The 27,492-nt window shown below is 46.8% G+C and overlaps 1 protein-coding gene across 1 annotated transcript in view; it reads left to right on the forward strand.

Moving 5' to 3' along the window:
• The window catches only part of LOC147118998 (uncharacterized), a 28,821-nt gene extending 11,792 nt beyond the window's left edge, over positions 1–17,029 (forward strand). Inside the window, exon 3 of the mRNA XM_085984733.1 lies at positions 15,719–17,029. Within this exon, the coding sequence (XP_085840859.1) occupies positions 15,719–16,693 (975 nt within the window). The 3' untranslated portion in view covers positions 16,694–17,029. The remainder of the gene's footprint in view (positions 1–15,718) is intronic.
• Positions 17,030–27,492: the final 10,463 nt, after the last annotated feature.

A 27,492-nucleotide genomic window follows, 5' to 3' on the forward strand; every position in this document is an offset into this window, starting at 1 on the left:
CGCTACAGTCACACTAGGGAGAGGCCGTTCAGTTGCTCCATGTGTGGGAAGGGATTCACTCAGTCATCCAACCTGCTGACTCACCAGTGAGTTCACACCGGGGAGAGGCCGTTCACCTGCTCAGTGTGTGGGAAGGGATTCACTAATTCATCCCACCTTCTGAGACACCAGCGAGTTCACACTGACGAGAGACCTTTTTAAATGCTCCGATTGTGCGAACTTTAAAAGCTCTGAGCAACTGATTCAACACCAGCGAGTTCACACTGACGATAAACCATTCAGTTGCTCTCCTATTGGAAAGGGGTTCAGTTATTCATCCAATCTCATTGTACACCAGCGCACTCACACTGGGGAGAGACTGTTCACCTGCTCCGTGTGTTGGAAGGGATTCACTTGTTCATGCAACCTGCTGACACACCAACGAGTTCACACCGGGGTGAGGCCGTTTACCTGCTCCGTGTGTGGGAAGGGATTCACTTGTTTTCCAGCCTTCGGACACACTAGCGAGTTCACACCGGGGAGAGGCCGTTCAGTTGCTCCGTGTGTGGGAAGGGATTCACTTGGTTATCCGGCCTGCTGATTCACCAGCGAGTTCACACTGGGGCGAGGCCGTTCACCTGCGCCATGTGTGGGAAGGGATTCACTCAGTCATCAAACCTGCTGAGACACCAGCGAGTTGACAAGTGACTGCAGGGGTTGGATTCTGCTGTTATTGCTGCTGTGAATCACATCCAGGACTGAACCATGTTCATTCTGACAGTTGGAGTTTGTTTCTGCTGATGTTAAACTCCAGCCAGTTATAGGGTTATTAATATTCTAGATATATAGCTGATTGACTTGTTGGGGCTGCAGTGTCCCTTTTAAGAATCGTTGGCTTTGATCTTTCCCCTTAATTCAGGACTTTCATAAGAAATTATTTGACAAAATTATGAAATTTACTTTAACCCTAAATTGACCTTTGGTACAAAATCTACAATTTATTCTCTGAAAAGTTCCACTGATTAACATCTCCAATTAGAAAGTGCTGATTAATCCTCGCTGACAATTCTTACTGACTTGCACATTACACACAGTGGCACCTCCATTATCCAACAGAAAGAAGGGGAATGGGAATTGGTGGAGAATCGAGAGTCCCCAAATGTTTCCCCTCCCGTCTGGTACAGCAATCCCCTCGGCACGGGAATGGAGACAAGTCCAGTTATAGTGATGGGCTGAGTTTAATCTTTCTGGGCCTGTGGGATTGGTTTATATCAGACAGGAGGAGATTGGTGTCAGTGACTGGGGTTGGTTTATATCAGACAACAAGAGATTGGTGTCAGTGACTGTATCTAAACCATACTGTATCTGCCCTGGGAGTGTTTGATGGGAAAGTGCAGAGGGAGCTTTACTCTGTATCTAACCCATGCTGTATTTGCACTGGGAGTATTTGATGGGACAGTGTTTTTAAAATCAAAATGTATTCGTTTTTATGGGATGTGGGCATTGCTGGCAAGGTCAGCATTTATTGCCCATCCCTAATTGCCGTTGAGAAGGTGGTGGTGAGCCGCCTTCTTGAACCACTGCAGTCCATGTGGTGAAGGTACTCCCACAGTGCTGTCAGGCAGGGAGTTCCAGGATTTTGACCCAGCGACGATGAAGCGATATACTTCTAAGTCAGGATGATGTGTGACTTGGTGTAACTTGGAGGTGGTGGTGTTCCCATGCGCCTGCTGCCCTTGTCCTTCTAGGTAGAAGAGGTCTCGGGTTTGGGAGGTGCTGCTGAAGAAGCCTTGGCGAGTTGCTGCAGTGCATCTTGTAGATGGTGCACACTGCAGCCACGGTACGCCGGTGGTGGAGGGAGTGAATGTTTAAGGTGGTGGACGGGGAGCTGATCAAGCGGGCTGCTTTATCCTGGATAGTGTCGAGGCTCTTGAGTGTTGTTGGAGCTGCACTCATCCAGGCAAGTGGAGAGTATTCCATCACACCCCTGACTTGTGCCTTGTAGATGTCAAGGGCAGTCACGCTTACCTCTCACCTCACCTTGGAATTCAGCTCCTTTGTCCATGTTTGGACCAAAGCTGTAATGAGGTCCGGAGCTGAGTGGTCTTGGTGGAACCCAAACTGGGCATCAGTGAGCAGGTTATTGGTGAGTAAGTGCCGCTTGATAGCACTGTCGATGACACCTTCCCTCACTTTGCTGATGATTGAGAGTAGACTGATGCCTCACAGCGCCAGGGACCCGGGTTCGAATCCGGCCTCGGGCGACTGTCTGTGTGGAGTTTGCACATTCTCCCCGTGTTTGCGTGGGTTTACTCCGGGTGCTCCGGTTTCCTCCCACAGTCCAAAGATGTGCGGGTTAGGTTGATTGGCTATGATAAATTGACCCTTAGTGTTAGGGGGATTAAATACGTGGGGTTACGGGGATAGGGTGGGATATGTGTTGGTGTAGGGGTTACGAGGATCGGGTGGGATATGTGTCGGTGCAGGCTCGATGGGCCGAAATGGCCTCTATCTGCACTGTGGGGTTTCTGTGATTCTGTGTGATTCTGTGATGGAGCAGTAATTGGCCGGATTGGATTTGTTCTGCTTTTTGTGGACAGGACATACCTGGGCAGTTTTTCATATTGTTGGATAGATGCCATTGTTGTAGCTGTACAGGAACAGCTTGGCTAGAGGCACGGCTAGTTCTGGAGCACAAGTCTTCAGCACAATAGCCGGGATGTTGTCGGGGTCCATAGCCTTTGCTGTATCCAGTGCGCTCAGCCGTTTCTTGATATCACGTGGAGTGAATCGAATTGGCTGAAGACTGGCTTCTGTGATGGTGGGGACCTCGAGTAGGCCGATATGGATCATCCACTCGGCACTTCTGGCTGAAAATGGTTGCAAATGTTTCAACCTTGTCTTTTGCACTCACACGCTGGGCTCCACCATCATTGAGGATGGGGATATTCATGGAGCCTCCTCCTCCCGTTAGTTGTTTAATGGTCACCATTCATGACTGGATGTGGCAGGACTGCAGAGCTTTGATCTGATCTGTTGATTGTGGGATTGCTTAGCCCTGTCTATAGCATGCTGCTTCTACTTTTTAGCATTCATGTAGTCCTGTGTTGCAGCTTCCCCACGTTGGCACCTCATTTTTAGGTACGCCTGGTGATGCTCCTGGCATGCTCTTCTACACTCCTTGTTAAACCTGGCTTGATGGTAATGGTAGAGTGAGGGATATGCCGGGCCATGAGGTTACAGATTGTGTTGGAATACAATTCTGCTGCTGCTGATGGCCCACAGCACCTCATAGATGCCCAGTTTTGAGCTGCTAGATCTGTTCTGCATCTATCCCATTTAGCACGGTGGTAGTACCACACAACACGATGGAGGGTGTCCTCAGTGTGAAGATGAGACTTCGTCTCCACAATGACTGTGCGGTGGTTACTGCTACAAATACTGTCATGGACAGATGCATCTGTGACAGGTAGATTGGTGAGGATGAGGTCAAGTAGGTTTTTCCCTCGTGTTGGTTCTCTCACCACCTGTTGCAGGCCCAGATTGGCAGCTATGTCCTTCAGGAATCGGACAGCTCGGTCAGTAGTGGTGGTACCGAGCCACTCTTGGTGATGGACATTGAAGTCCCCCACCCAGAGTACATTCTGTGCCCTTGCTACTCTCAGTGCTTCTCCCAAGTGGTGTTCAACATGGAGGAGTACTGATTCATCAGCTGAGGGAGGGCGGTAGGTGGTAATCAGCAGGAGGTTTCCTTGCCCATGCTTGACCTGAAGCCATGAGACTTCATGGGGTCAACAGTCAATGTTGACAATTCCCAGGGCCACACCTTCCCGACTGTATACCACTGTGCCACCACCAGCCCTGTTGGGTCTGTCCTGCCAGTGTGACAGGATATATCCAGGGATGGTGATGGAGGAATTTGGGACATTGGCTGAAGTGCAGAGGGAGCTTTACTCTGTATCTAACCCGTGCTGTACCTGCCCTGGGAGTGTTTGATGGGACAGTGTAGAGGGAGCTTTACTCTGTATCTAACCCGTGCTGTACCTGCCCTGGGAGTGTTTGATGGGATAGTGTAGAGGGAGCTTTAATCTGTATACAAACTGTGCCGTCCCTGCCCTGGTAGTCCTTGATGGGACCTGGAGGAATGAGAGGTGATCTCATTGAAACGTATAAGATTCTGAGGGGGATTGACAGGGTAGATGCTATGAGGTTGTTTCCCCTGGCTAGAGAGTCTCAAAATAGGGGGCATAATTTCAGGATAAGAGGTCAACCATTGAAGACAGGACGATGTGGACATAGCAATCGGGCAGGGAGACTGTGATATACTTGAACATATTAGCATCGAGAGGGAGGAGGTACTAGCGGTTTTAGCAGGCTTAAAATTCGATAAATCCCCAGGCCCGGACGAGATGTATCCCAGGCTGCTGTGTGAGGCAAAGGAGGAGATTGCAGGGGCTCTGACACAAATTTTCAGAACCTCTCTGGCCACAGGGGATGTGCCAGAGGACTGGAGAACAGCTAACATAGTACCATTATTCAAGAAGGGTAGTAGGGATAAACCAGGGAATTACAGGCCAGTGAGCCTAACATCAGTGGTAGGGAAACTATTGGAAAAAATTCTGAGGGACAGAATTAGTCTCCACTTGGAGAGGCAAGGATTAATTAGGGATAGCCAGTATGGCTTTGTCAAGGGAAGATCATGTCTGACCAATTTGATTGAATTTTTCGAGGGGGTGACTAGGTGTGTGGATGAGGGTAGTGCAGTGGATGTGGTTTACATGGATTTCAGTAAGGCTTTTGATAAAGTCCCGCATAAGAGACTGGTCAGGAAGGTAAGAGCCCATGGGATCCAGGGTGCCTTGGCACATTGGATCCAAAACTGGCTTAGTGGCAGGAGGCAGAGGGTGATGGTGGAAGGTTGTTTTTGTGACTGGAAGCCTGTGTCCAGTGGGGTACCGCAGGGATCGGTGCTGGGTCCCTTGCTGTTTGTGGTCTACATTAATGATTTGGATGTGAATGTAAAAGGTATGATCAGTAAGTTCGCAGATGACACGAAAATTGGTGGGGTGGTAAATAGCGAGGAGGGAAGCCTCGGGCTACAGGACGATATAGATGGGTTGGTCAGATGGGCGGAACAGTGGCAAATGGAATTTAACCCTGAAAAGTGTGAGGTGATGCATTTTGGAGGGACTAACAAGGCAAGGGAATACACAATGAATGGTAAGACCCTAGGAAAGACAGAGGATCAGAGGGACCTTGGTGTGCATGTACATAGATCCCTGAAGGCAGCAGAACAGGTGGATAAGGTGGTTAAAAAGGCATATGGGATACTTATATTCTATGCCTCGGCTAATGAAGGCAAGAGCAGGGAGGTTATGATGGAGCTGTACAAAACGCTGGTAAGGCCACAGCTGGAGTACTGTGTGCAGTTCCGGTCGCCACACTAGAGGAAGGATGTGATTGCTTTGGAGAGGGTGCAGAGGAGTTTTACCAGGATGTTACCTGGGCTGGAGTGCTTCAGCTATGAAGAAAGACTGGACAGGCTGGGGTTGTTTTCCTTGGAGCAGAGAAGGCTGAGGGGGGACCTGATTGAGGTATACAAAATTATGAGGGGCATAGATAGGGTAGATAGAAAGGAACTTTTACCCTTAGTAGAGGGGTCAATAACAAGGGGACATAGATTCAAGGTAAGGGGCAGGAGGTTTAGAGGGGTTTGAGGAAAATCTTTTTCACCCAGAGGGTGGTTGGAATCTGGAACTCACTGCCTGAAAGGGTGGTAGAGGCAGGAACCCTCACAACATTCAAGAAGCATTTGGATGAGCACTTGAAATGCCACAGCATACAAGGCTATGGACCAAATGCTGGAAAATGGGATTAGAATAGACAGGGCTTGATGGCCGGCGCAGACACGATGGGCCGAAGGGCCTCTTTCTGTGATGTATAACTCTATGACTATGACAGAGATGAGGAGGAATCTCTTCACTCAGAGGGCTGTGAATCTTTGGAATTCTCTGCCCTGAAGGGCTGTGGATGCTGAATCGTTGAGTATATTCAAGGCTGAGAGATATTTTCGGACTCTAGTGGAATCAAGGGATATGTGAATCAGGTGGGAAAGTGGAGTTGAGGTTGAAGATCAGCCATGATCTTATTGAATTGCGGAGCAGGCTCGAGGGGCCGAATGGCCGACTCCTGCTCCTAATTCTTATGTTCTGGAGCTGACCACTGTGTGTTTTTATTCATTCACAGGATGTGAGCATCGCCAGCAAGGCCAGTATTTATTGCCCATCTCTAATTGCCCTCGAAGGTGGTGGTGAGCCACCTTCTGAATACAACTGAGTGACTCGCTGGGCCATTTCAGAGGGCAGTTAAGAGTGAACCACATTGCTGTGGGTCTGGAGTCACCAATAGGCCAGATCGGGTAAGGACGGCAGATTTCCTTCCCTAAAGGACAATACTGAACCAGATGGGTTTTTACACAATCTGATAGTTTCATGGTCATCATCACTGATACAAACTTTTCATTCCAGGTTTATTTAATGTTGTACTTTGTCATTTTCTGGTGAATGAAACATTTTAAAAACCTGAGCCGCTGTATTGTAAGACAGTAGCAAAATACTGCAGATGTTGGAAATACGAAATAACAACAGAAAATGCTGGAAAAACTCAGCAGGCCAGGCAACATCGACGTTTTGGGTCAAAACCCTTTATCAAGACTAAAGAGTCACAGGGAATGAAATAATCTCTCAATCGCTCCTCCAGCCGTGACCCTCGCTCCCTATTGGTCAGAAGCTCCCGTCAATCAGACCGTGGGCCCGGGTCACGTGTCCCTCACCGACTTTACTAAGAAAGCTTCGTGCGGTCGCCGGGCGGAGCTGCAGGTCAGCGGGAGCGGGGTCGGGAGATTAATAAACTGTGGGTAGGCCGCGCCACAGGGTTACGTGGCTAGAGGAATGGTGCCAGGGGGAGGGATTCAAGTTCCTGGGACATTGGAACCGGTTCTGGGGGAGGTGGGACCAGTTCAAACCGGACGGTTTGCACCTGGGCAGGGCTGGAACCGATGTCCTAGGGGGAGTGTTTGCTAGTGCTGTGGGGGAGGGTTTAAACTAAAATGGCAGGGGATTGGGAACCTGAGCAGGGAGACAGAGGAAAGGGAAACAAGGATAAAAGCAAAAGATAGGAAGGAGAAAAACAAAAGTGGCAGTCGGAGAAATCAACGGTTTAAATCAAACGTGGCCACAGTAAATAATAATTCTAATAGGTCTAAGAGCGTTAAAAAAACAAGCCTGAAGGCTTTGTGTCTTAATGCGAGGAGCATTTGTAATAAGGTGGATGAATTGGCTGCGCAAATAGAGGTAAACGAATACAATTTGGTTGGGATTACAGAAACGTGGCTCAAGGATGGCCAAGATTGGCAACTCAACATCCAGGGTTATTCGATATTCAGGAAAGATAGGCAAAAAGGAAAGGGAGGTGGGGTAGCATTACTGGTTAAAGAAGGGATTAACACAATTGTAATGAAGGATATTCGCTCTGATGCGGTGGAATCTGTATGGGTAGAATTGAGAAAGATTAAGGGGAAAAAAACGTTAGTGGGAGTGGTATACAGACATCCAAACAGTAAGGCGGAGGTTGGGGATGGCATTAAAAGGGAAATTAAAGAAGCGTGCAATAAGGGCACAGCAGTCATCATGGGTGACTTTAATCTACATATAGATTGGGCCAAACAAATTAGTAACAATACTGCGGAGGAGGATTTCCTGGAGTGTTTACGGGATGGTTTCCTGGACCAATATGTCGAGGAACCAACCAGAGATCAGGCCATCTTAGACTGGGTATTATGTAACGAGAAAGGATTAATTAGCAATCTTGTTGTACGAGGCCCCTTGGGTCGGAGCGATCATAATATGATCGAATTCTTCATTAAGATGGAGAATGAAGTAGTTGACTCAGAGACAAGGGTCCTCAATTTAAATAAAGGAAACTACGATGGTCTGAGGAGCGAGTTGGGTAGGATTGATTGGGGAATGGCACTCAAAGGGTTGACAGTGGATAGGCAATGGCAAACATTCAAAGACCGAATGGATGAGCTACAGAATTTGTTCATCCCAGTTTGGCATAAAAATAAAACAAAAAAGGTGACTCAACCGTGGCTAACAAGGGAAATTAGGGATAGCATAAGATCCAAGGAGAGGACATATAAATTGGCCAGAAAAAGCAATAATCCTGAGGATTGGGAGCAGTTTAGGATTCAACAAAGGAGGACAAAGGGATTAATTAAGAAAGGGAAAATAGAATATGAGAGTAAGCTTGCGACGAACATAAAAACTGACTGTAAAAGCTTTTATAGATATGCGAGGAGAAAAAGATTGGTGAAGTCAAGCGTAGGTCCCTTGCAGTCAGAATCAGGGGAATTTATAATGGGGAACAAAGAAATGGCTGACCAACTAAATACATATTTTGGTTCTGTCTTCACAAAGGAGGACACAAATAACCTCCCAGAGATGCCGGGGAACATAGGGTCTGATGAAAGGGTAGAACTGAAAGAAATCAGTATTTGTAGGGAAATGGTGTTAGGAAAATTGATGGGACTGAAGGCCGATAAATCCCCAGAGCCTGATAATCTACATCCTAGGGTACTTAAGGAAGTGGCCCTAGAAATAGTAGATGCATTGCTGGTCATCTTCCAGAACTCAATGGACTCTGGAACCGTACCCGTGGATTGGAGGGTAGCTAATGTTACCCCACTATTCAAAAAAGGTGGTAGAGAAAAAGCGGGGAGTTATAGACCGGTAAGCTTGACATCTGTAAGGGGTCGTTTTAACGAGCTTATGGTGTGCTGGATCGGTTTTGATTTCGCACTGCTCGTGAGCGGTTCCGAAGCGCTCCCCCCTCACCGGTTCTAGACACTGGGCTTATTGCCAGACAACCTTGATGTGAGGCCCAACTCGTGACTCGGAAGACAAATGGTCAGATGAGACAGATTGAGTTTTAAATCAAAACGATCTTTATTTTTGAAAGAGAATGTACACAGAGAAAATGGCAAGAATAAATGCAGACGAAAGTAACATTTCTCACAGAGGACTAAATTAAACACAGGAAAAATAACTTTAAAGCATATAAACAGTTCTAAAATAGCGCTAAGCTAAAAGCGGGGGTGAGGGAAGCGCACGAACACATCGAGGGATAAATCACACTCCTGAATTACAAAACCCTTAATGTTACAAACCCTCCCATTGCTAAAAGATACCTCAACTATGTCAGTTAGGTAGAGTTGGGCCTTTATGCTCACCAGAATTTAAATACCCTCCTGGACCTTGGTACTCCTTGTTACGTCTGGGATCTCCAATCTTCCTTATGGGACCGGCTCCTGGACCCGCTCTCCTGCACAAACTTGGAAGTCCTCCGAACTCCTCGAGCCGTCTCCTCTTCCGCACGGTCTTCGAACTCCTGATGGTATCTGGACTTGGACTTCACTGCTTCTGGTGAATCTTGTGGATCTGTCGGAGTCTGGCTGAATCTCTCTCCTGCACAATCTTGAAAGTCCTCCGAACTCCTCGAACCGTCTCCTCTCCACTCGGCCTTCGAACTCCTGATGGTCTTGGATCTGGACTGAACTTCTGAATCTCTCCTGCACAATCTTGTGGGTCCTCCCCGCTCTGTCCTTGACCTCGTGTCTGTGTGAATCTGTGATGGATCTGATTGAATCTCACTGAATGAAAGAGAGGACGCCCTGCTGTCGAATTTCCCTCCACAGTTATACTGTTCCCTTGCACTTATCTCGGTGCCAAATCAGGGGTTTTCTTTTGTCAAGGTAATGGGCAGGCTGCTTTGACAAAAGCAAGTACTTTATTTTAATGTCTTGTAAATGAAACTAATGGGATCAGTCCTGTGTCCCTCTGAGTTTGGTACAGATAATAGGTTTTGTCTTTGCTCTGTGATTTCAGAGATGGGTTTGCGTTTTGCTAGCAATTAACACACCTTGAGGTGTAAATACTTTTGTTTTGACTTCGTTACTACTGTAACCATATTATCATATCAATAGCAGTAAGTTCTGGAATCTTCTAATCGGTGATGACTCAGGCTGCTGTAAGATACTGCTGGTGTGTCCTTTTGAACTGAGCCATGAGAACTGCCAACTCCATCTTGTGTTCTCACAATGTGGCCATTTCAGGGGTTTTACCAATCTAGACTGTATTTCATGGATTTTGCGAATCCTACAGTCCCCCCTGTGATACAATGAGCATCTCAAATCGTCTTTGTATCATGTGTCTTTGGGTGAGCACAAATCCGTTCCCTCCCCAACTGACCTTCCCCGTAGTTTACCTTACTATGGAGTGTACCTCGCCCACGCACTTTCCTCATTCCGACAATGAAGTTGAGTAAACATCTTCTATCGGAGAAAACATTCAAACAATGTACAGACTCGCCTAGAGTCGTAACATAATCTTATTTCAATAATACAAAACCATCCAATGTACAAAACAATCCAATGGAATAAAAAACACGGTAACAATAACTAAACCTTATTCTCCAAAACTATATATATCCATGTACATCTGCCGCCCGTCTCCAGACGGCCAGCTTATAATCTGCGGGGACTGTCGCAGGCCTCCCCCTGCGGCGTTCCCACATCAGTCTCAGCTGCTAGTCCCAGGCAGCCCGTGGCTGCTGGCTGTGGACTGTTTAAACTTCCCGCAGCTTTCTTACGGGGGTTTCCTTTTGTGAAAACCGGCGACCAGACCTTCTTTGGTTGCGGTTTTCTATCTGACCGTCTGGCGGTCACCACATATGAGGTTTCCTCATGGGTCGGACCCTTGGCTGGAGTTTTGGCCCTGGCTGCAGTTCGTGGCTTCCCCACGACTGCCGGCTGTGGGCTTCCTCCCGCAGGCTCCGCCTCCCTAGGCTCTGGGTCAGCGGCAGGCACCTCTTTGCTACCTGGGACTCCAGGTTGTGAGTCCCCGCCCCCAGACGCCACCTCTCTAATGCTACACTGAGGGGCAAGACCTAAAACCTCCGGCTCCTCCCCTTCGCCGCAGTCAGGGACGGGACCTTCGTCCTCCGACTCGGCTTCATTATGACCAGGGACAGGACCTGGGACCTCCGGCTCCTCCCCTTCTGGGTGATCGGGGACAGGACCTGGGACCTCAGGCTCCTCCCCTTCTGGGTGATTGGGGACAGGACCTGGGACCTCCGGCTCCTCCCCTTCTGGGTCCCAGAACAATGGGGGAGTCTCCCGTTTAGATGAGACCACTCCTCCCCTCACACAGGCTGCACGTCTAGCCTGTGTGACCTGTGGCTGCAGCTCCCCTACAGCGTTTAACTCTTTACTGGCCTTTTCAGCCCCTGCTGTCGGTTTCCCTGCCTCTGTTTAATATACCTGGCAGCTAGCCAGTAATCTAGTTTTATCTCCTCTTCCCTACCCACTCCTGTACTGGGGGCAGGTATCCCCTCACCACCCGCTGCTGGTGGCGGAAAATCTTCATGAACCATTTTAAAAACCTTTAGCTGACCCTCTAAACTGCCAGCCCTCGCTGTTAACCTAGCGTTTTCCTCCCTTAAAGCCTGCTCAACTAACTTAGCCTCCGCAACCTGGCACCGCAGGTATTCCTCCATTTTACTGGAGGTCTTTTCCTGTGCATGTCTTTCTGGGGGACACAGGTCGACCGGCTGCGCTGGCTCTAGTCATTGTGGGGGGGCAGAGGTGGGGGAGGGAACTACAGCAGCTGTACTTCCCTGGCCAGTCAGAAGAGACCGCATGGCCTCTAAAAATGACTCAATCCCAGCGGGAGCAATTTCTGTCTCTGCCTTTTGGAATGGGGCTGTGGGAACCTTTTCCCTTGTGTCCTTCCAGGGATTTTTACAGTCCCTGCGCCAATGCCCCTCCTTCCCGCAACCATAGCACGTTTGCCTGCTTTGGTTGGGACGGCTCCCTTCCTGGCACCACTCTTTACGGGGCTGGTCACCAGGCCTGACCTCACAAACCTCCCCATTTTTCGGGGGGGTTTCACTATCTCTACCATTTCTAAAAGTGACTGTGAGTTGACGGATTACCGTCTCCTCCGTGGTCAGAGGGTTTCGGGGGTCGAACCAAGCCATTGACTGCATTCGAACGCGGGGCAGGGAGTTATTCATAAGGCACCTTAGCCAGTGAACTAACGGTTCCCCGTCCAGGTGCGCTCGCGCCGGCATTCCCGGGCACGCATCCTGATAGACTGGCCACAGCCTGTCCGCGAACGTCTGCGGGAATTCCCCGGGGAGCTGGACTGTTTTCTCTACCCGGGAGAACGGACTCCCCTCGTTCATCCCCATGGCCTCCAGGATCTCTTCCTTGAGCTTGCCATAATTCTCCTGACCCCTCTTACACTCATCGGGTAGCATCTGGAGGAGATCGCTACCCAGGGAGAACAGCATCATTTTGGCCTTTTCTGCCTTGTCGCAGTCATTCACACAGGCCACCTACTCTATCTCCCTAAAGTGCAGGGAAGGGTCCCCCCTCATGGTGAGCTTGGGGATGTAGCTCACCATGGAACGCAATTGTTGCGTACCGTGTGGAATCTGGAATTGGTTCTGGATGTCCCCAGGTTCCCCGTTGTCACCGGGTGGTCCGTACCTCCGCTGTATAACGGGGTACACCGGTCCCGGTCCCTGACTCTCTGTTGGGCTAGCCTGGTCTACCTGGGGTTCTTCATCCCCCAACTGCTCCTGTTCCCAGACCTCTGGAAAACTAGGGGCGAAGGGTGGTGGCTGTGCAACCTCAGGTTCCCTAACCCGTTTAGTTCTAGGGGCTGCCTGCGGGACTGCCCTGACTGGGTTGCCGTTAAATTCGGCCTGGCTGATTTTTGGGCTAATGAGACATATCATCCCCTTTGCTTTGGCCAACTCCATACGTAGGCTTTCAATTTCCTGCCTACAGGGGCCGTGGTCTGCTTCCTCAAACCCCTGAGTGCAAGCCACCTTATAAGCTGCTTTTACCTCGGCTACTTTCTCCTCCTGTGCCTTAAGTTCCCCCGTGAGACTGCTAATTTCCGCCTTTAACTTCTTTTCTCTTTCCCTAGATTCTCTTGCTTGGTACTCAACATGTTCTACCCTAAAACTAGCACTCCCCTCTAACTCAGCTATCTTGTCCTTTAGCCTTTCTACCCTGGCTTGGTGCTCACGCTGTACTTCAGCGGCCTGGCTTTCCATGTGCTCTACTTTCCCCCGATGATCCCGGACCATCGCTGCCCTCTCTTGGCTTATTGCCTCCAGGGCCACTAGCACTTTCCCTTCTGCTGCAACCTTTTCCTGCAGCTCTTGGGACAAATGCCTAATCTTAGATTCTTTACTGGCCACCGCGTGGTCCAGTACCAGAACCTGCATTTTATAGCACATAAGCCACACCGCTTTCTCAATGCCCTTGCGGTGCTCTTTACTAGCCGTCCACTGGGCGGCTGCCTTTAGGGGACGCTCGGCTCCTAACAGGTCATACACCCATTTTTTCGCTACATTGACTTTACCTACACATCAGTAGTGGGGAAAATGCTAGAGTCTATTATAAAAGATGTAATAGCAGAGCACTTGGAAAGCAGTGACAGGATCAGACAAAGTCAACATGGATTTACAAAAGGTAAATCATGCTTGACTAATCTACTGGAATTTTTTGAGGATGTAACTGGTAAAATAGATAAGGGAGAACCAGTGGATGTGGTGTATTTGGACTTTCAGAAGGCTTTCGATAAGGTCCCACATAAGAGATTAGCATGCAAAATGAAGGCACATGGGATTGGAGGCAAGGTATTGACTTGGATAGAGAACTGGTTGGCGGACAGAAAGCAAAGAGTTGGAATAAACGAGTCGTTTTCCGAGTGGCAGGCAGTGACTAGTGGGGTACTGCAAGGATCGGTCCTAGGACCCCAGCTGTTCACAATATATATTAATGATCTGGACGAGGGAATTGGATGTAATATCTCCAAATTTGCAGACGACACAAAGCTGGGGGGGAGGGTATGCTGTGAGGAGGATGTCGTGAAACTCCAATACGATTTGGACAGGTTGGGTGACTGGGCAGAAACATGGCAAATGCACTATAATGTGGATAAATGTGAGGTTATCCACTTTGGTGTCAAAAACAGGAAGGCAGATTATTATTTGAATGGCAATAGATTGGGAGAAGGGGAACTGCAAAGAGACCTGGGTGTTATTGTGCACCAGTCGCTGAAGGTAAGCATGCAGGTGCAACAGGCGGTTAAGAAGGCAAATGGTATGTTGACCTTCGTAGCAAGAGGGTTCGAGTACAGGAACAAGGATGTCTTGCTGCAGTTGTACAGGGCCTTGGTGAGACCGCACCTTGAGTATTGTGTGCAGTTTTGGTCGCCTTACCTGAGGAAGGACGTTCTTGCCATGGAAGGAGTGCAGCGAAGATTCACCAGGCTGATACCTGGGATGGCAGGAATGACGCATGAGGAGAGATTGTGTCGATTGGGCTTATACTCACTGGAGTTTAGAAGAATGAGAGGGGATCTCATCGAAACCTATAAGATTCTGTCAGGCCTGGACAGACTAGATGCAGGAAGGATGTTTCTGATGGCCGGGGAGTCCAGAATCAGGTCTAAGGATAAGGGGTAAGCCATTTAGGACTGAAATGAGGAGGAATTTCTTCACCCAGAGAGTGGTGAACCTGTGGAATTCTCTGCCACAGAGAGCAGTGGAGGTCAGTTCATTAAATATATTCAAGAAAGAGTTGGATATATTTCTTAAGGCTAAAGGGATCAAGGGATATGGGGTGAAAGCAGGGACAGAGTACTGAATTTGGATGATCAGCCATGATCTCATTGAATGGCGGAGCAGGCTCGAAGGGCTGAATGGCCTACTCCTGCTCCTATCTTCTATGTTTCTATGTTTATAAAGTTGGAGAACGGCCTCAGGGCCGAATGAGATCCTGCGGCCCGGTCTGTGTTCCACCAGACGACAGTGGTGAGGCTTTTTCTCGGTGAAAGGCCCGGGCTACACGCCACCATCTTGGTGGAGGAAAGACAGGCCTGTTCCACCTGCAGCACAGTGCATGCACGGCCATCTTGGTACAGGAACAGGGAGTGGGCGGGGCTTCAGCGTCCCTGTGACCAGGAGAGGCATTCATTGACTCATTGATTTTATTCTCAATCTGCACACAACGGGTGTAGAACTGAACCCAACCAGAGTAGAGGGAGGGGGAATACTGGGAGTGGAAGAAAGAAATGTTGGAGATGGTGCAATGGGTTTGGATTTCAGCACAGGGAGGAGGGAGAGTGTGTGGGATGGGGATTTACAGCTTTGGGGGAACAAGAGAGGAAAGAATGTTCCATAGAAATTAGAATTGTCTGTTTTGAATTTCTATCCTGTACTTCCAGTAATGACTTTGGTAAACTCATTTTACAGGGTGTGAGAAGGGGAGGATTTACAGACGGGAAACTCAAACCAATCACGTCAAGATCTGACCGAGTAGCTCAATTCATCAGGACCTGAATATCATCGGCCTTTTTCTCTGTTCTTTCTATGGGAAAAGATTTCAAACACCAGTGTGACTGGAAAAGCACCGAGACACACACGCCCGAGTGAGAGTGTTCCAGTGCACTGACTGTAAAAGAGCTTTAACCAGTTACACAGCCTGAAACATCATCGCACCATTCACAGCGGGGAGAAACCGTACACGTGTTCTGTGTGTGGAGGAGGCTTCAACCGATTGTCCAACCTGGAGGGACACAAGGACACCCGCACCACGAAGAAACCGTGGAAATGTGGGGACTGTGGAAAGGGATTCAGTTGCCCGTCCCACCTGGAAACTCATCGACGCAGTCACACCGGGGAGAGGCCGTTCACCTGCTCCGTGTGTGGGAAGAGATTCGCTCACTCATCCTACCTGATCAGACACCAGCGAGTTCACACTGGAGACACGCCGTTCTCCTGCTCAGTGTGTGGAAATGGATTCACTCATTCAACCACACTGCTGATACACCAGCGAGTTCACACTGGGGAGAGGCCGTTCACCTGCTCTGTGTGTGGGAAGAGATTCACTCAGTCATCCAACCTGTTGAAACACCAGCTTGTTCACTCTGATAAGAGACCTTTTAAATGTTCTAAGTGTGAGCTGAGCTTTAAAAGTGCAAGTGGTCCGCTGAGACACCAACGCACTCACACTGGGGAGAGGCCATTCACCTGCTCCGAGTGTGGGAAGGGATTCACTAATTCGTCCAACCTGCTGACACACCAGCGAGTTCACACTGAGGAGAGACCTTTTAAATGCTCGGACTGTGGGAAGTGCTATAAAAGTTACGGGGAACTGATGTGCCATCAACGTGTTCACACTGACGAGAGACCGTTCAGGTGCTCTCACTGTGGGACTGGGTTCAGGCAGTCATCTGAACTCATTGTACACCAGCGCACTCACACTGGAGAGAGACCGTTCACCTGCTCCGTGTGTGGGAAGGGATTCACTCGCTCATCCCACCTCACTGATCATCAAATTGTTCACACTGATGAGAGACCTTTTAAATGTTCTGACTGTGAGAAGAGTTTTAAAAGCAAAAGGAAACTGATACAACACGAACGCACTCACACTGGAGATTGGCCGTTCAGCTGCTCCATGTGTGGGAAGGGATTCACTCAGTCATCCACCCTTCTGAGACACCAGCGAGTTCACAATTCACTGCAGGGGTTGGATTCTGCTGTTATTGCTGCTGTTAATCGCATCCAGGACTGAACCATGTTCATTCTGACAGTTGGGGTTTATTTCTGCTGAGGTTAATGACCCCTACAACTAGGCTGGAGTTTAATATTCTGGATATGTGTCAGCTTTGTGTTAAACACATTGTTGTAGATTTTTGTCTTTCCCACCTGAGTGTTTAGCATCACCTGGCTGGAGCTCAGAAAGGACAATCTGGGGGAGGATCGTACAGCGGGAACAGAATTTCAGCCTGGACACAGTCCTTCAGGGCCACGCTGAGAGGGGCAAATGACACTTTGGTCTTTCTCGTCTCTCTTCAGTGACAGCAAAGTCCCCATGCGGGTTAATCTTGAGGCCTGTAAGAAATGTGTCCCATCCGCTCTCTTCCATGGTTCAGAGCTCCTAGGCACGGAACAGAAGGCTCCTTTACAACTGTGTTTAGAGTCGGGAAGAACAACCGTGAATGCTGGGAACGTGCTGTCAAATCCGAGATTGGTGTAAAACTGCGATCAGTTCCTGACTGAAAGTCAAATGGCAGGTTTAAGTTTCCAGTCTAAAAATGACTGGCAATTATTCTATGAAAATTTAAAGTGTTTATGTGACAGTCCTGAGTCTACCATTTTAAGGCAGGTGAAAATATAAATTGGTTAAAGTCTGCATTAAAATAGCAGACGGAGGAGTTCACAGGAGCCTGTTAACTGCTGGTACAATTATACAACAGACATTTGATCTCCAGATAAAGAAGGACCTGCAGCGTGTTTCCAGGAATTCCCTGTTTTATTGATGTGTGTGTGTTAGACACCAGGATAACTAAAAATACACCTGGAACATCCACGGGGGTGCGATCCCGATAGTTACTCTGGGATCACTCCCGCTGTGGAACTCCACCACTGACCCTGCTGAAGGTTGTAGGCTCAGGGAGTGGGGCCTCCAGGAGTGGACGGTAAGAAAGCTGGGCTTCAGTATCCTGACAATATATGGTGAGGAACCAGAGGAATCCTTACTGAGGAACCGTCTGGGGTTTTACCGACCAGCGTAGGTCTCTGGGTGAATGATGCCTGACTCCCCGAACTGCCTTACATTGAACCCAGTTTGTAACAAGATGAGTTCAGTTTACAGGAGAATAGGGACAAAAATCACCCACAATTGAGGGAGTCAAAAGCAGCCATTAGAGAGGCTAAGAGATCTTTGGAAATGAAGATGGTGTACAATTGTGGTAATAATAGTAAAGGCGTTTCCAACTGTGTCAGGAGTCAGAAGACATAGTTACATAGAATTAGAGTCTACAGCACAGGAACAGGCCATTCGGCCCAACTGGTCAATGCTGGTGTTTCTGCTCCACACGAGTCTCCTCCCACCACTCTTCATCTAACCCTATTAGCATATCCTTCTATTCCTTTCTTCCTCATGTGATTATCTTCCCCATGAGACAGTATTCAAAGAGAAGGTTGGTGATCAGCTGGTTGGTAGGTTTTCTTCCTTCTCTTTTATACCTTTAAGCTGGTAAGTCCTATTAAATAGTGGTGTGATATTATCATCTATATCCGGGCAGGGTCTTCATAACTAATAATAAGAAATTTAATTAATTATATAGAATGGAGCAGGTGATGTGTTACTGTTGCGAGATGTGGGAGCCGGTAGACCCCATTGAGGCTCACGGTGATTACATCTGCGAAGGCTGTGTTGTGTGCCAGGGCTAAGGACATCTCTTCTGGGCTGGAACTTGGAGGGGGAGGATCCAGTTGTCGTGGTCCATGTTGGTACAAACGACGTACATAGGACAAGGAAGAAGATTCTGTTGGAGTATGAACAGCTAGGGGTCAAATTAAAAAAACAGAACCTCAAGGGGATTATTACCTGAGCCACGAGCGAATTTGGCTAGGATAAATAAAATTAGAGAGTTAAATGCGTGGCTCCAAGACTGGTGTGGGAAAAATGGGTTTTGCTTCTTGGGACACTGGCACCAGTACTGGGACAAGAGGGAGCTGTTCCGTTGGGACGGACTTCACTTGGCCAGTGCTGGGACTAGAATCCTGGTGAATCATATAACTAGGGCTATAGAGAGGGCTTTAAACTAATTAGTGGGGGGGAGGTTTCTAGAGAGCAAATAATAAAAATGACTACGGAGAAGGTCATAGACTTAGGTAGCAGTGGGGGAATTAAAAAACAGAGCGTGTCAGGAAGGGGCAGAAGGTATGGAGTAAAAGGTAAACTAGTAAAAGGGGACAAAGCAGGAACTAAGTGTCACAAAACATATTTGAAAGTTCTTTATCTGAATACACGTAGCATTCGTAACAAAATGGACGAGTTAACGGCACAAATAACTACATATGGGTATGATCTTGTGGCCATTACAGAAACGTGGCTGCAGGGTGACCATGACTGGGAATTAAATATACCAGGTTATTTAACAATCAGGAAGGACAGGCAGGAAGGAAGAGGAGGTGGGGTGGCTATGTTAATAAAGGAAGGAATCACTAATACAGAGAAATTATATTGGGTCAAAGGATCAGGATAATGAAACAGTTTGGGTGGAGATACGGAATAATAAGGGGAAAAAAACACTAGTGGGCGTAGTCTATAGGCCTCCGAACAGTTGCAACTCTGTTGGACGGAGTATTAATCAGGAAATAGTTGAGGCTTGTAATAAGGGAACAGCTATAATTATGGGGGATTTTAACACTCATATTAACTGGACAAATCAAATTGGGCAGGGCAGCCTTGAGGATGAGTTCATTGAGTGTATTAGGGATGGGTTTCTTGAGCAGTATGTAACTGAACCGACCAGGGGGCAAGCAACCTTAGATTTGGTCCTGTGTAATGAGACAGGATTAATTAAAAATGTCCTAGTAAAGGATCCCCTTGGAATGAGTGACCATAACATGGTTGAATTCCATATTCAATTAGAGGGTGAGAAGGTTGGATCTCAAACAAGCGTGCTGAGCTTGAATAAAGGAGACTATGAAGGTATGAGAGCGGAATTGAGTAGAGTGGACTGGGAAAATAGATTAAAGGGTAAGATGGTACATGATCAGTGGTGTACATTTAAGGAGTTATTTTACAACTTCCAAAAAATATATATTCCACTGAGGGGAAAAAAGGGTGTAAAAGAAAAGATAGCCATCTGTGGCTAAGTAAAGTAATTAAGGATGGTATCCGACTAAAAACAAGGGCATATAAGGTAGCCAAATCTAGTGGGAGGATAGAAGATTGGGAAGTCTTTAAAAGACAGCAAAAAATAACTAAAAGATTGATTAAGAAAGTAAATTAGCAAAAAATATAAAAACGGGTAGCAAAAGTTTCTATAGTTATATAAAAAGAAAAAGAGTGGCTAAAGTAAATGTTGGTCCCTTAGAGGATGAGACCGAGAAATTAATAGTGGGAAATATGGAGATGGCAAAAGCGCTGAACAATTATTTTGTATCAGTCTTTATGGTAGAGGACACTAGGAATATCCCAACACTGGACAAACAGGGGGCTCTAGGGGGGGGAGGAGCTAAATACGATTAAAATCACTAAGGAAGTGGTACTTGGTAAAATAATGGGACTCAAGATGGATAAATCCCCTGGACCTGATGGCTTACATCCTAGGGTCTTGAGGGAAGTGGCAGTAGGGATTGTGGATGCATTGATAATTTTCCAAAACTCCCTGGACTCAGCAAAGGTCCCGGCAGATTGGAAAACTGCTAATGTAACACCCTTATTTAAAAAGGGTAGTAGGCAGAAGGCTGGAAACTATAGACCTGTTAGCCTAACATCTGTGGTTGGTAAAATGTTAGTCCATTATTAAGGAGACAGTAACGGGATATTTGGATAAACATAATTTAATAGGACAAAGTCAGCATAGTTTTATGAAGGGGAAGTCATGTTTGACAAATTTGCTTGAGTTCTTTGAGGAAGTAACATACAGGGTGGATAAAGGGGAACCAGTGGATGTAGTGTATTTAGACTTCCAAAAGGCATTTGACAAGGTGCCACACAGAAGATTATTGCTCAAGATAAAAAATCATGGGATTGGGGGTAATATTCTGGCATGGGTGGAGGATTGGCTATCGAACAGAAAGCAGAGAGTTGGGATAAATGGTTCATTCTCAGACTGGCAATCAGTAACTAGTGGTGTTCCGCAGGGGTCAGTGCTGGGTCCCCAACTCTTTACAATCTATATTAATGATTTGGAGGAGGGGACCGAGTGTAATATATATCAAAGTTTGCAGATGATACAAAGATGGGAAGGAAAGTAGTGAGCGAGGAGGACATAAAAAACCTGCAAAGGGACATAGACAGGCTAAGTAAGTGGGCAGATGGAATACAATACTGGAAAGTGTGAGGTTATTCACTTTGGCAGGAAAAATCATAGAGCAAGTTATTATCTTAATGGCAAGAAACTGGAAAGTTCTGTAGTACAAAGGGATCTGGGGATTCTGGTGCACGAAACTCAAAGTTAGTATGCAGGTGCAGCAAGTGATCAAGAAGGCCAATGGAATGCTGGCTTTTATTGCTGGGGGATAGAATATAAAAACAGGGAGGTATTGTTGCAGTTGCACAAGGTATTGGTGAGACTGCACCTGGAATACTGCATACAGTTTTGGTGTCCATACTTAAGAAAAGACATACTTGCTCTCGAGTCAGTACAAAGAAGGTTCACTCGGTTAATCCCGGGGATGAGGGGATGGACATATGAGGAGAGGTTGAGTAGATTGGGACTCTACTCATTGGAGTTCAGAAGAATGAGAGGCGATCTTATTGAAACATATAAGATTGTGAAAGGGCTTGATCGGGTGGATGTGGTGAGGATGTTCCCAATGATGGGTGAAACTAGAACTAGGGGGCATAATCTTAGAATAAGGGGCTGCTCTTTCAAAACTGAGATGAGGAGAAACTTCTTCACTATGAGGGTAGTAGGTCTGTGGAATTTGCTGCCGCAGAAAGCTGTGGAAGCTACATCATTAAATAAATTTAAAACAGAAATAGACAGTTTCTTAGAAGTAAAGGGAATTAAGGGTTACGGGGAGCGGGCAGGAAATTGGACATGAGTCTAGGTTCGGAATGGTCATGGCCCTGTGGGTAGTGGAGCGGGCCCAGGGGCCGTGTAGCCTGGTTCTGCTCCTACTTCTTGTGTTCTAATTATGTGTTAGGTTTCAGGAGATGGTTTTATTGCTGTTCCTGGCTGGGGTGGAGGTCGCCTTTACAGAAGGTAAGTACTGTAGAAAATATAGGGGCAGAGTGATCTCCTGGAAGAGTTTCGATCGCCGAGATGGGTCGGAGAGGAATTTCCCTGATTTTTTTTTTCTCCCAAATTGGCCATTGGGTTTTTTATCTGGTTTTTCGCCTCTCCCAGGAGATCACATGGGTTCGGGAGGGATGTAGAGTGATAGAAGATTTGAGGTTAGGATCAGATCAGCCATGATCTTATTGAATGGTGGAGCAGGCTCGAGGGGCCGATTGGCCTACTCCTGCTTCTATTTCTTATGTTCTTATGAATGCATCTGTGCTATTCACCTCAACTGCTCCTTGTGGTAGCATGTTCCACATTCTTATCTCTCTTTGGGTAAAGAAGTTTCTCCTGAATTCCCCATTGGATTTATTCGAGACTGTGTTATATTTATGACCTGTAGTTTTGGACTCCCCCACAAGTGGAAATATTTCCTCCAGGTCCACCTGATAGAACCTTTTCATAATCTTAAAGGCCTCGATCAGGCCACCCATCGGCCTTCTCTTTATTCTAGAGAAAAGAGCCCCAGCCTGTTCAGCCTTTCCTGATAAGTATATCCTCTCAGTTCTAGGATCATCCTTGCAAAGCCTTTTTCCACCTTCTCCAGTGCCAGAGAGTTGGGAGGTAAATTAAAAAATAGGACCTCTAAGGTAGTAATCTCAGGATTGCTACCAGTGCCACGTGCTAGTCAGAGTAGAAATAGGAGGATATTTCAAATGAATACGTGGCTAGAGGAATGGTGCAAGGAGGAGGGATTCAAATTCCTTGGACATTGGAACCGGTTCTGGGAGAGCTGGGACCAGTACAAACAGGACGGTTTGCACCTGGGCAGGACCGGGACCGATGTCCTAGGGGGAGTGTTTGCTAGTGCTGTTCAGGGGGGTTTAAACTAAAATGGCAGGGGGTTCAGAACCTGAGCAGGGAGACAGAGGAAAGGGAAACGGGGATAAAAGCAAAAGGTAGGAAAGAGAAAAACAATTGTGGCAGTCAGAGAAATCAACGGTTTAAATCAAACGTGGCCACAGTAAATAATAATTCTAATAGGTCTAAGAGCGTTAAATAAACAAGCCTGAAGGATTTGTGTCTTAATGCGAGGAGCATTTGTAATAAGGTGGATGAATTGGCTGCGCAAATAGAAGTAAACGGATAGGATTTGGTTGGGATTACGGAAACATGGCTCAAGGATGGCCAAGACTGGGAACTCAACATCCAGGGGTATTCAATATTCAGGAAAGATAGGCAAAAAGGAAAGAGAGGTGGGGTAGCATTACTGGTTAAAGAAGGGATTAATACAATTGTAATGAAGGATATTAGCTCTGATGACGTGGAATCTGTATGGGTAGAATTGAGAAATACTAAGGGGAAAAAAACATTAGTGGGAGTGGTATATAGACCTCCAAACAGTAAGGCGGAGGTTGGGGATGGCATTAAAAGGGAAATTAAAGAAGCGTGCAATAAGGGCACAGCAGTCATCATGGTTGACTTTAATCTACATATAGATTGGGCCAACCAAATTAGTAACAATACTGTGGAGGAGGAATTCCTGGAGTGTTTACGGGATGGTTTCCTGGACCAATATGTCGAGGAACCAACCAGAGATCAGGTCATCTTAGACTGGGTATTATGTAACGAGAAAGGATTAATTAGCAATCTTGTTGTACGAGGCCCCTTGGGTTGGAGTGATCATAATGTGATCAAGTTCTTCATTAAGATGGAGAATGAAGTAGTTGACTCAGAGACAAGGATCCTCAATTTAAATAAAGGAAACTATGATGGTCTGAGGAGCGAGTTGGGTAGGATTGATTGGGGAATGGCACTCAAAGGGTTGACAGTGGATAGGCAATGGCAAACATTCAAAGACCGAATGGATGAGCTACAGAATTTGTTCATCCCAGTTTGGCATAAAAATAAAACAAAAAAGGTGACTCAACCGTGGCCAACAAGGGAAATTAGGGATAGCATAAGATCCAAGGAGAGGACATATAAATTGGCCAGAAAAAGCAATAATCCTGAGGATTGGGAGCAGTTTAGGAGTCAACAAAGGAGGACAAAGGGATTAATTAAGAAAGGGAAAATAGAATATGAGAGTAAGCTTGCAGGGAACATAAAAACTGACTGTAAAAGCTTTTATAGATATGTGAAGAGAAAAAGATTGGTGAAGTCAAGCATAGGTCCCTTACAGTCAGAATCAGGGGAATTTATAATGGGAAACAAGGAAATGGCAGACCAACTAAATACATACTTTGGTTCTGTCTTCACAAAGGAGGACACAAATAACCTCCCAGAGATGTCGGGGAACATAGGGTCTGATGAAAGGGAGGAACTGAAAGAAATCAGTATTTGTAGGGAAATGGTGTTGGGAAAATTGATGGGACTGAAGGCTGATAAATCCCCAGCGCCTGATGGTCTACATCCCAGGGTACTTAAGGAAGTGGCCCTAGAGATAGTAGATGCATTGCTGGTCATCTTCCAGAACTCGATAGACTCTGGAACAGTACCCATGGATTGGAGGGTAGCTAATGTTACCCCACTATTCAAAAAAGGTGGTAGAGAAAAAGCGGGGAATTATAGACTGGTAAGCCTGACATCGGTAGTGGGGAAAATGCTGCAGTCTATTATAAAAGATGTAATAGCAGAGCACTTGGAAAGCAGTGACAGGATCGGACAAAGTCAACATGGATTTACAAAAAGTAAATCATGCTTGACTAATCTACTGGAATTTTTTGAGGATGTAACTGGTAAAATAGATAAGGGAGAACCAGTGGATGTGGTGTATTTGGACTTTCAGAAGGCTTTCGATAAGGTCCCACATAAGAGATTAGCGTGCAAAATTAAGGCACATGGAATTGGGGGCAAGGTATTGACTTGGATAGAGTGGTTGGTGGACAGAAAGCAAAGAGTTGGAATAAACTGGTCGTTTTCCAAGTGGCAGGCAGTGACTAGTGGGGTACCGCAAGGATCGGTCCTAGGACCCCAGCTGTTCACAATATATATTAATGATCTGGACGAGGGAATTGGATGTAATATCTCCAAATTTGCAGACGACACAAAGCTGGGTGGGAGGGTAAGCTGTGAGGAGGATGTTGTGAAATTCCAGTCCGATTTGGACAGGTTGGGTGATTGGGCAGAAACATGGCAAATGCACTATAATGTGGATAAATGTGAGGTTATCCACTTTGGTGGCAAAAACAGGAAGGCAGATTATTATTTGAATGGCAATAGATTGGGAGAAGGGGAAGTGCAAAGAGACCTGGGTGTTATTGTGCACCAGTCGCTGAAGGTAAGCATGCAGGTGCAGCAGGCGGTTAAGAAGGCAAATGGTATGTTGGCCTTCGTAGCAAGAGGGTTCGAGTACAGGAACAAGGATGTCTTGCTACAGTTGTACAGGGCCTTGGTGAGACCGCACCTTGAGTATTGTGTGCAGTTTTGGTCACCTTACCTGAGGAAGGACATTCTTGCCATGGAGGGAGTGCAGCGAAGATTCACCAGGCTGATACCTGGGATGGCTGGAATGACGTACGAGGAGAGATTGTGTTGATTGGGCTTGTACTCACTGGAGTTTAGAAGATTGAGAGGGGATCTCATTGAAACCTATAAAATTCTCTTGGGTCTGGACAGACTAGATGCAGGAAGGATGTTTATGATGGCCGGGGAGTCCAGAACCAGGGGTCATAGTCTAAGGATAAGGGGTAAGCCATTTAGGACTGAAAGGAGGAACTTCTTCAGCCAGAGAGTGGTGAACCTGTGGAATTCTCTGCCACAGAGGGCGGTGGAGGCCAGTTCATTAAATATATTCAAGAAAGATATGGATATATTGCTTGAGGCTAAAGGAATCAAGGGATATGGGGAGAAGGCAGGAACAGGGTACTGAATTTGGATGATCAGCCATGATCTCATTGAATGGCGGAGCAGGCTCAAAGGGCCGAATGGCCTACTCCTGCTCCTATCTTCTGTTTCTATGTTTCTATATCCTTTTTATAATATGGTGACCAGAACTGTTCACTGTACACCAAGTGTGGTCTAACCAAGGTTCTATACAAGTTTAACATAACTTTTCTGCTTTTTAATTCTATCCCTCTAGAAATGATCCCCAGTCCATTGTTTGCTCCTGTTATGGCCTCATTAATCTGCGTCGCTATTTTTAGTGATTTGTGTATCTGGACCCCGAGATCCCTTTGCTCCTCTACCCCATTTAGATTCTTATTTTCCAAGTAGTATGTGGCCTTATTATTATTCCTACCAAAATGCACCACCTTTCTTAAAATTCATTTGTTAATTGCCGTCCCATTCTGGAAGTCTTGCATTTTTTAAATATTCGTTCATGGGATGTGGGCGTCGCTGGCAAGGCCAGCATTTATTGCCCATCCCTAGTTGCCCTTGTGAAGGTGGTGTTGAGCTGCCTTCTTGAACCACTGCAGTCCGTGTGATGAAGGTACTCCCACAGTGCTGTTAGAGAGGGAGTTTCACCCATGATTTTGTCACAGTCTTCCTCAGTATTAACTCTACCTCCCAATTTGGTGTCATTGACAAATTTTGGAACTGTACCTCTGATTCCCGAGTCCAAACCGTTTCTGTAAATGGTGAACAACAGTGGTCCCAGCATCGATCCCTGTGGAACACCACTTCCCACCTTTTGCCAGTCTGAGTAGCTACTCCCAATCCCTACTCTGTTTTATATTTTGCAACCAGCTTGCTATCCATAAACAGTTTGTAAGATCTAGAAGATGACCCAGGTCAGGCCGTGTGGAGTGAAGGGTCAGGCAGCAGAATGGATGGAAAGCTGGCTACAAAACAGAAATCAGAGGGTTGGAGTTAAGGGAAGTTTGTTGTGATCTTTCCATCCATTCTGCTGCCTGGCCTTTGACTCCACACGGCCTGACCATGGTCATCTTGTAGACCGTACATACTGCAGACACAGTGCACCAGTGGTGGAGGGGGTGGATATTGAGTCCTGTGGCAGGGGCGCTGATGAAGTGGATTTCTCTGTCCGTGAGTTTTGAGGCATCGCTGGTGGAGTTTTTCACCACTTTCCACCTTTAAAAACAACCTTGCTGCCAGTTTATTAAAGCCATTAACAGCTGCTCAGGTGGGACACGCCAATAAATGAGGCCTTGTTTCCCTCAGAATGACAGGCCTGAACCCGAGTTAGAAAACATTTAGTAATTAAACCAGACTGGGCGGGGCCTGAGGTGCGAGTTAGTAACGGAAAATTGGTGGCCAGCGTACTTCACACCAGGGCTGAGGACCCGGGGACTCGGGTTTCTGTATCATTTATTGATTCATTTCGTTTATTGCCCAATCTCAATCAGACTGGTGGGTCATCTTGCTGTCTGGCGTCTTATGTTCATTAATAAATAGACATTATGAACACAGCTAGCTTTTGCTAGACACTTTTATTGAGCACATGTGGACTAGGTACAGTATCTGTAGAGGCATCCATCTTGACTGCTGCCTTGTGGGTAGCCTAGTGCCTCATGGGTAATGTAGTCTTAATATACATACAGCTGGGTAGTGTAGTCTTATACATACAGCTATACACAGCTCTACGGCTCCACCTAGTGTCCACTATAGAATGACATGTTATTGATCATTACATCCCCCTTTCTTTGAGGTTGAACAAAAT

This window comes from Somniosus microcephalus, chromosome 4 (assembly GCF_052327205.1).
Source record: "Somniosus microcephalus isolate GS21.2 chromosome 4, FLI_Smic_1.0, whole genome shotgun sequence".
Classification (NCBI taxonomy): domain Eukaryota; kingdom Metazoa; phylum Chordata; class Chondrichthyes; order Squaliformes; family Somniosidae; genus Somniosus; species Somniosus microcephalus.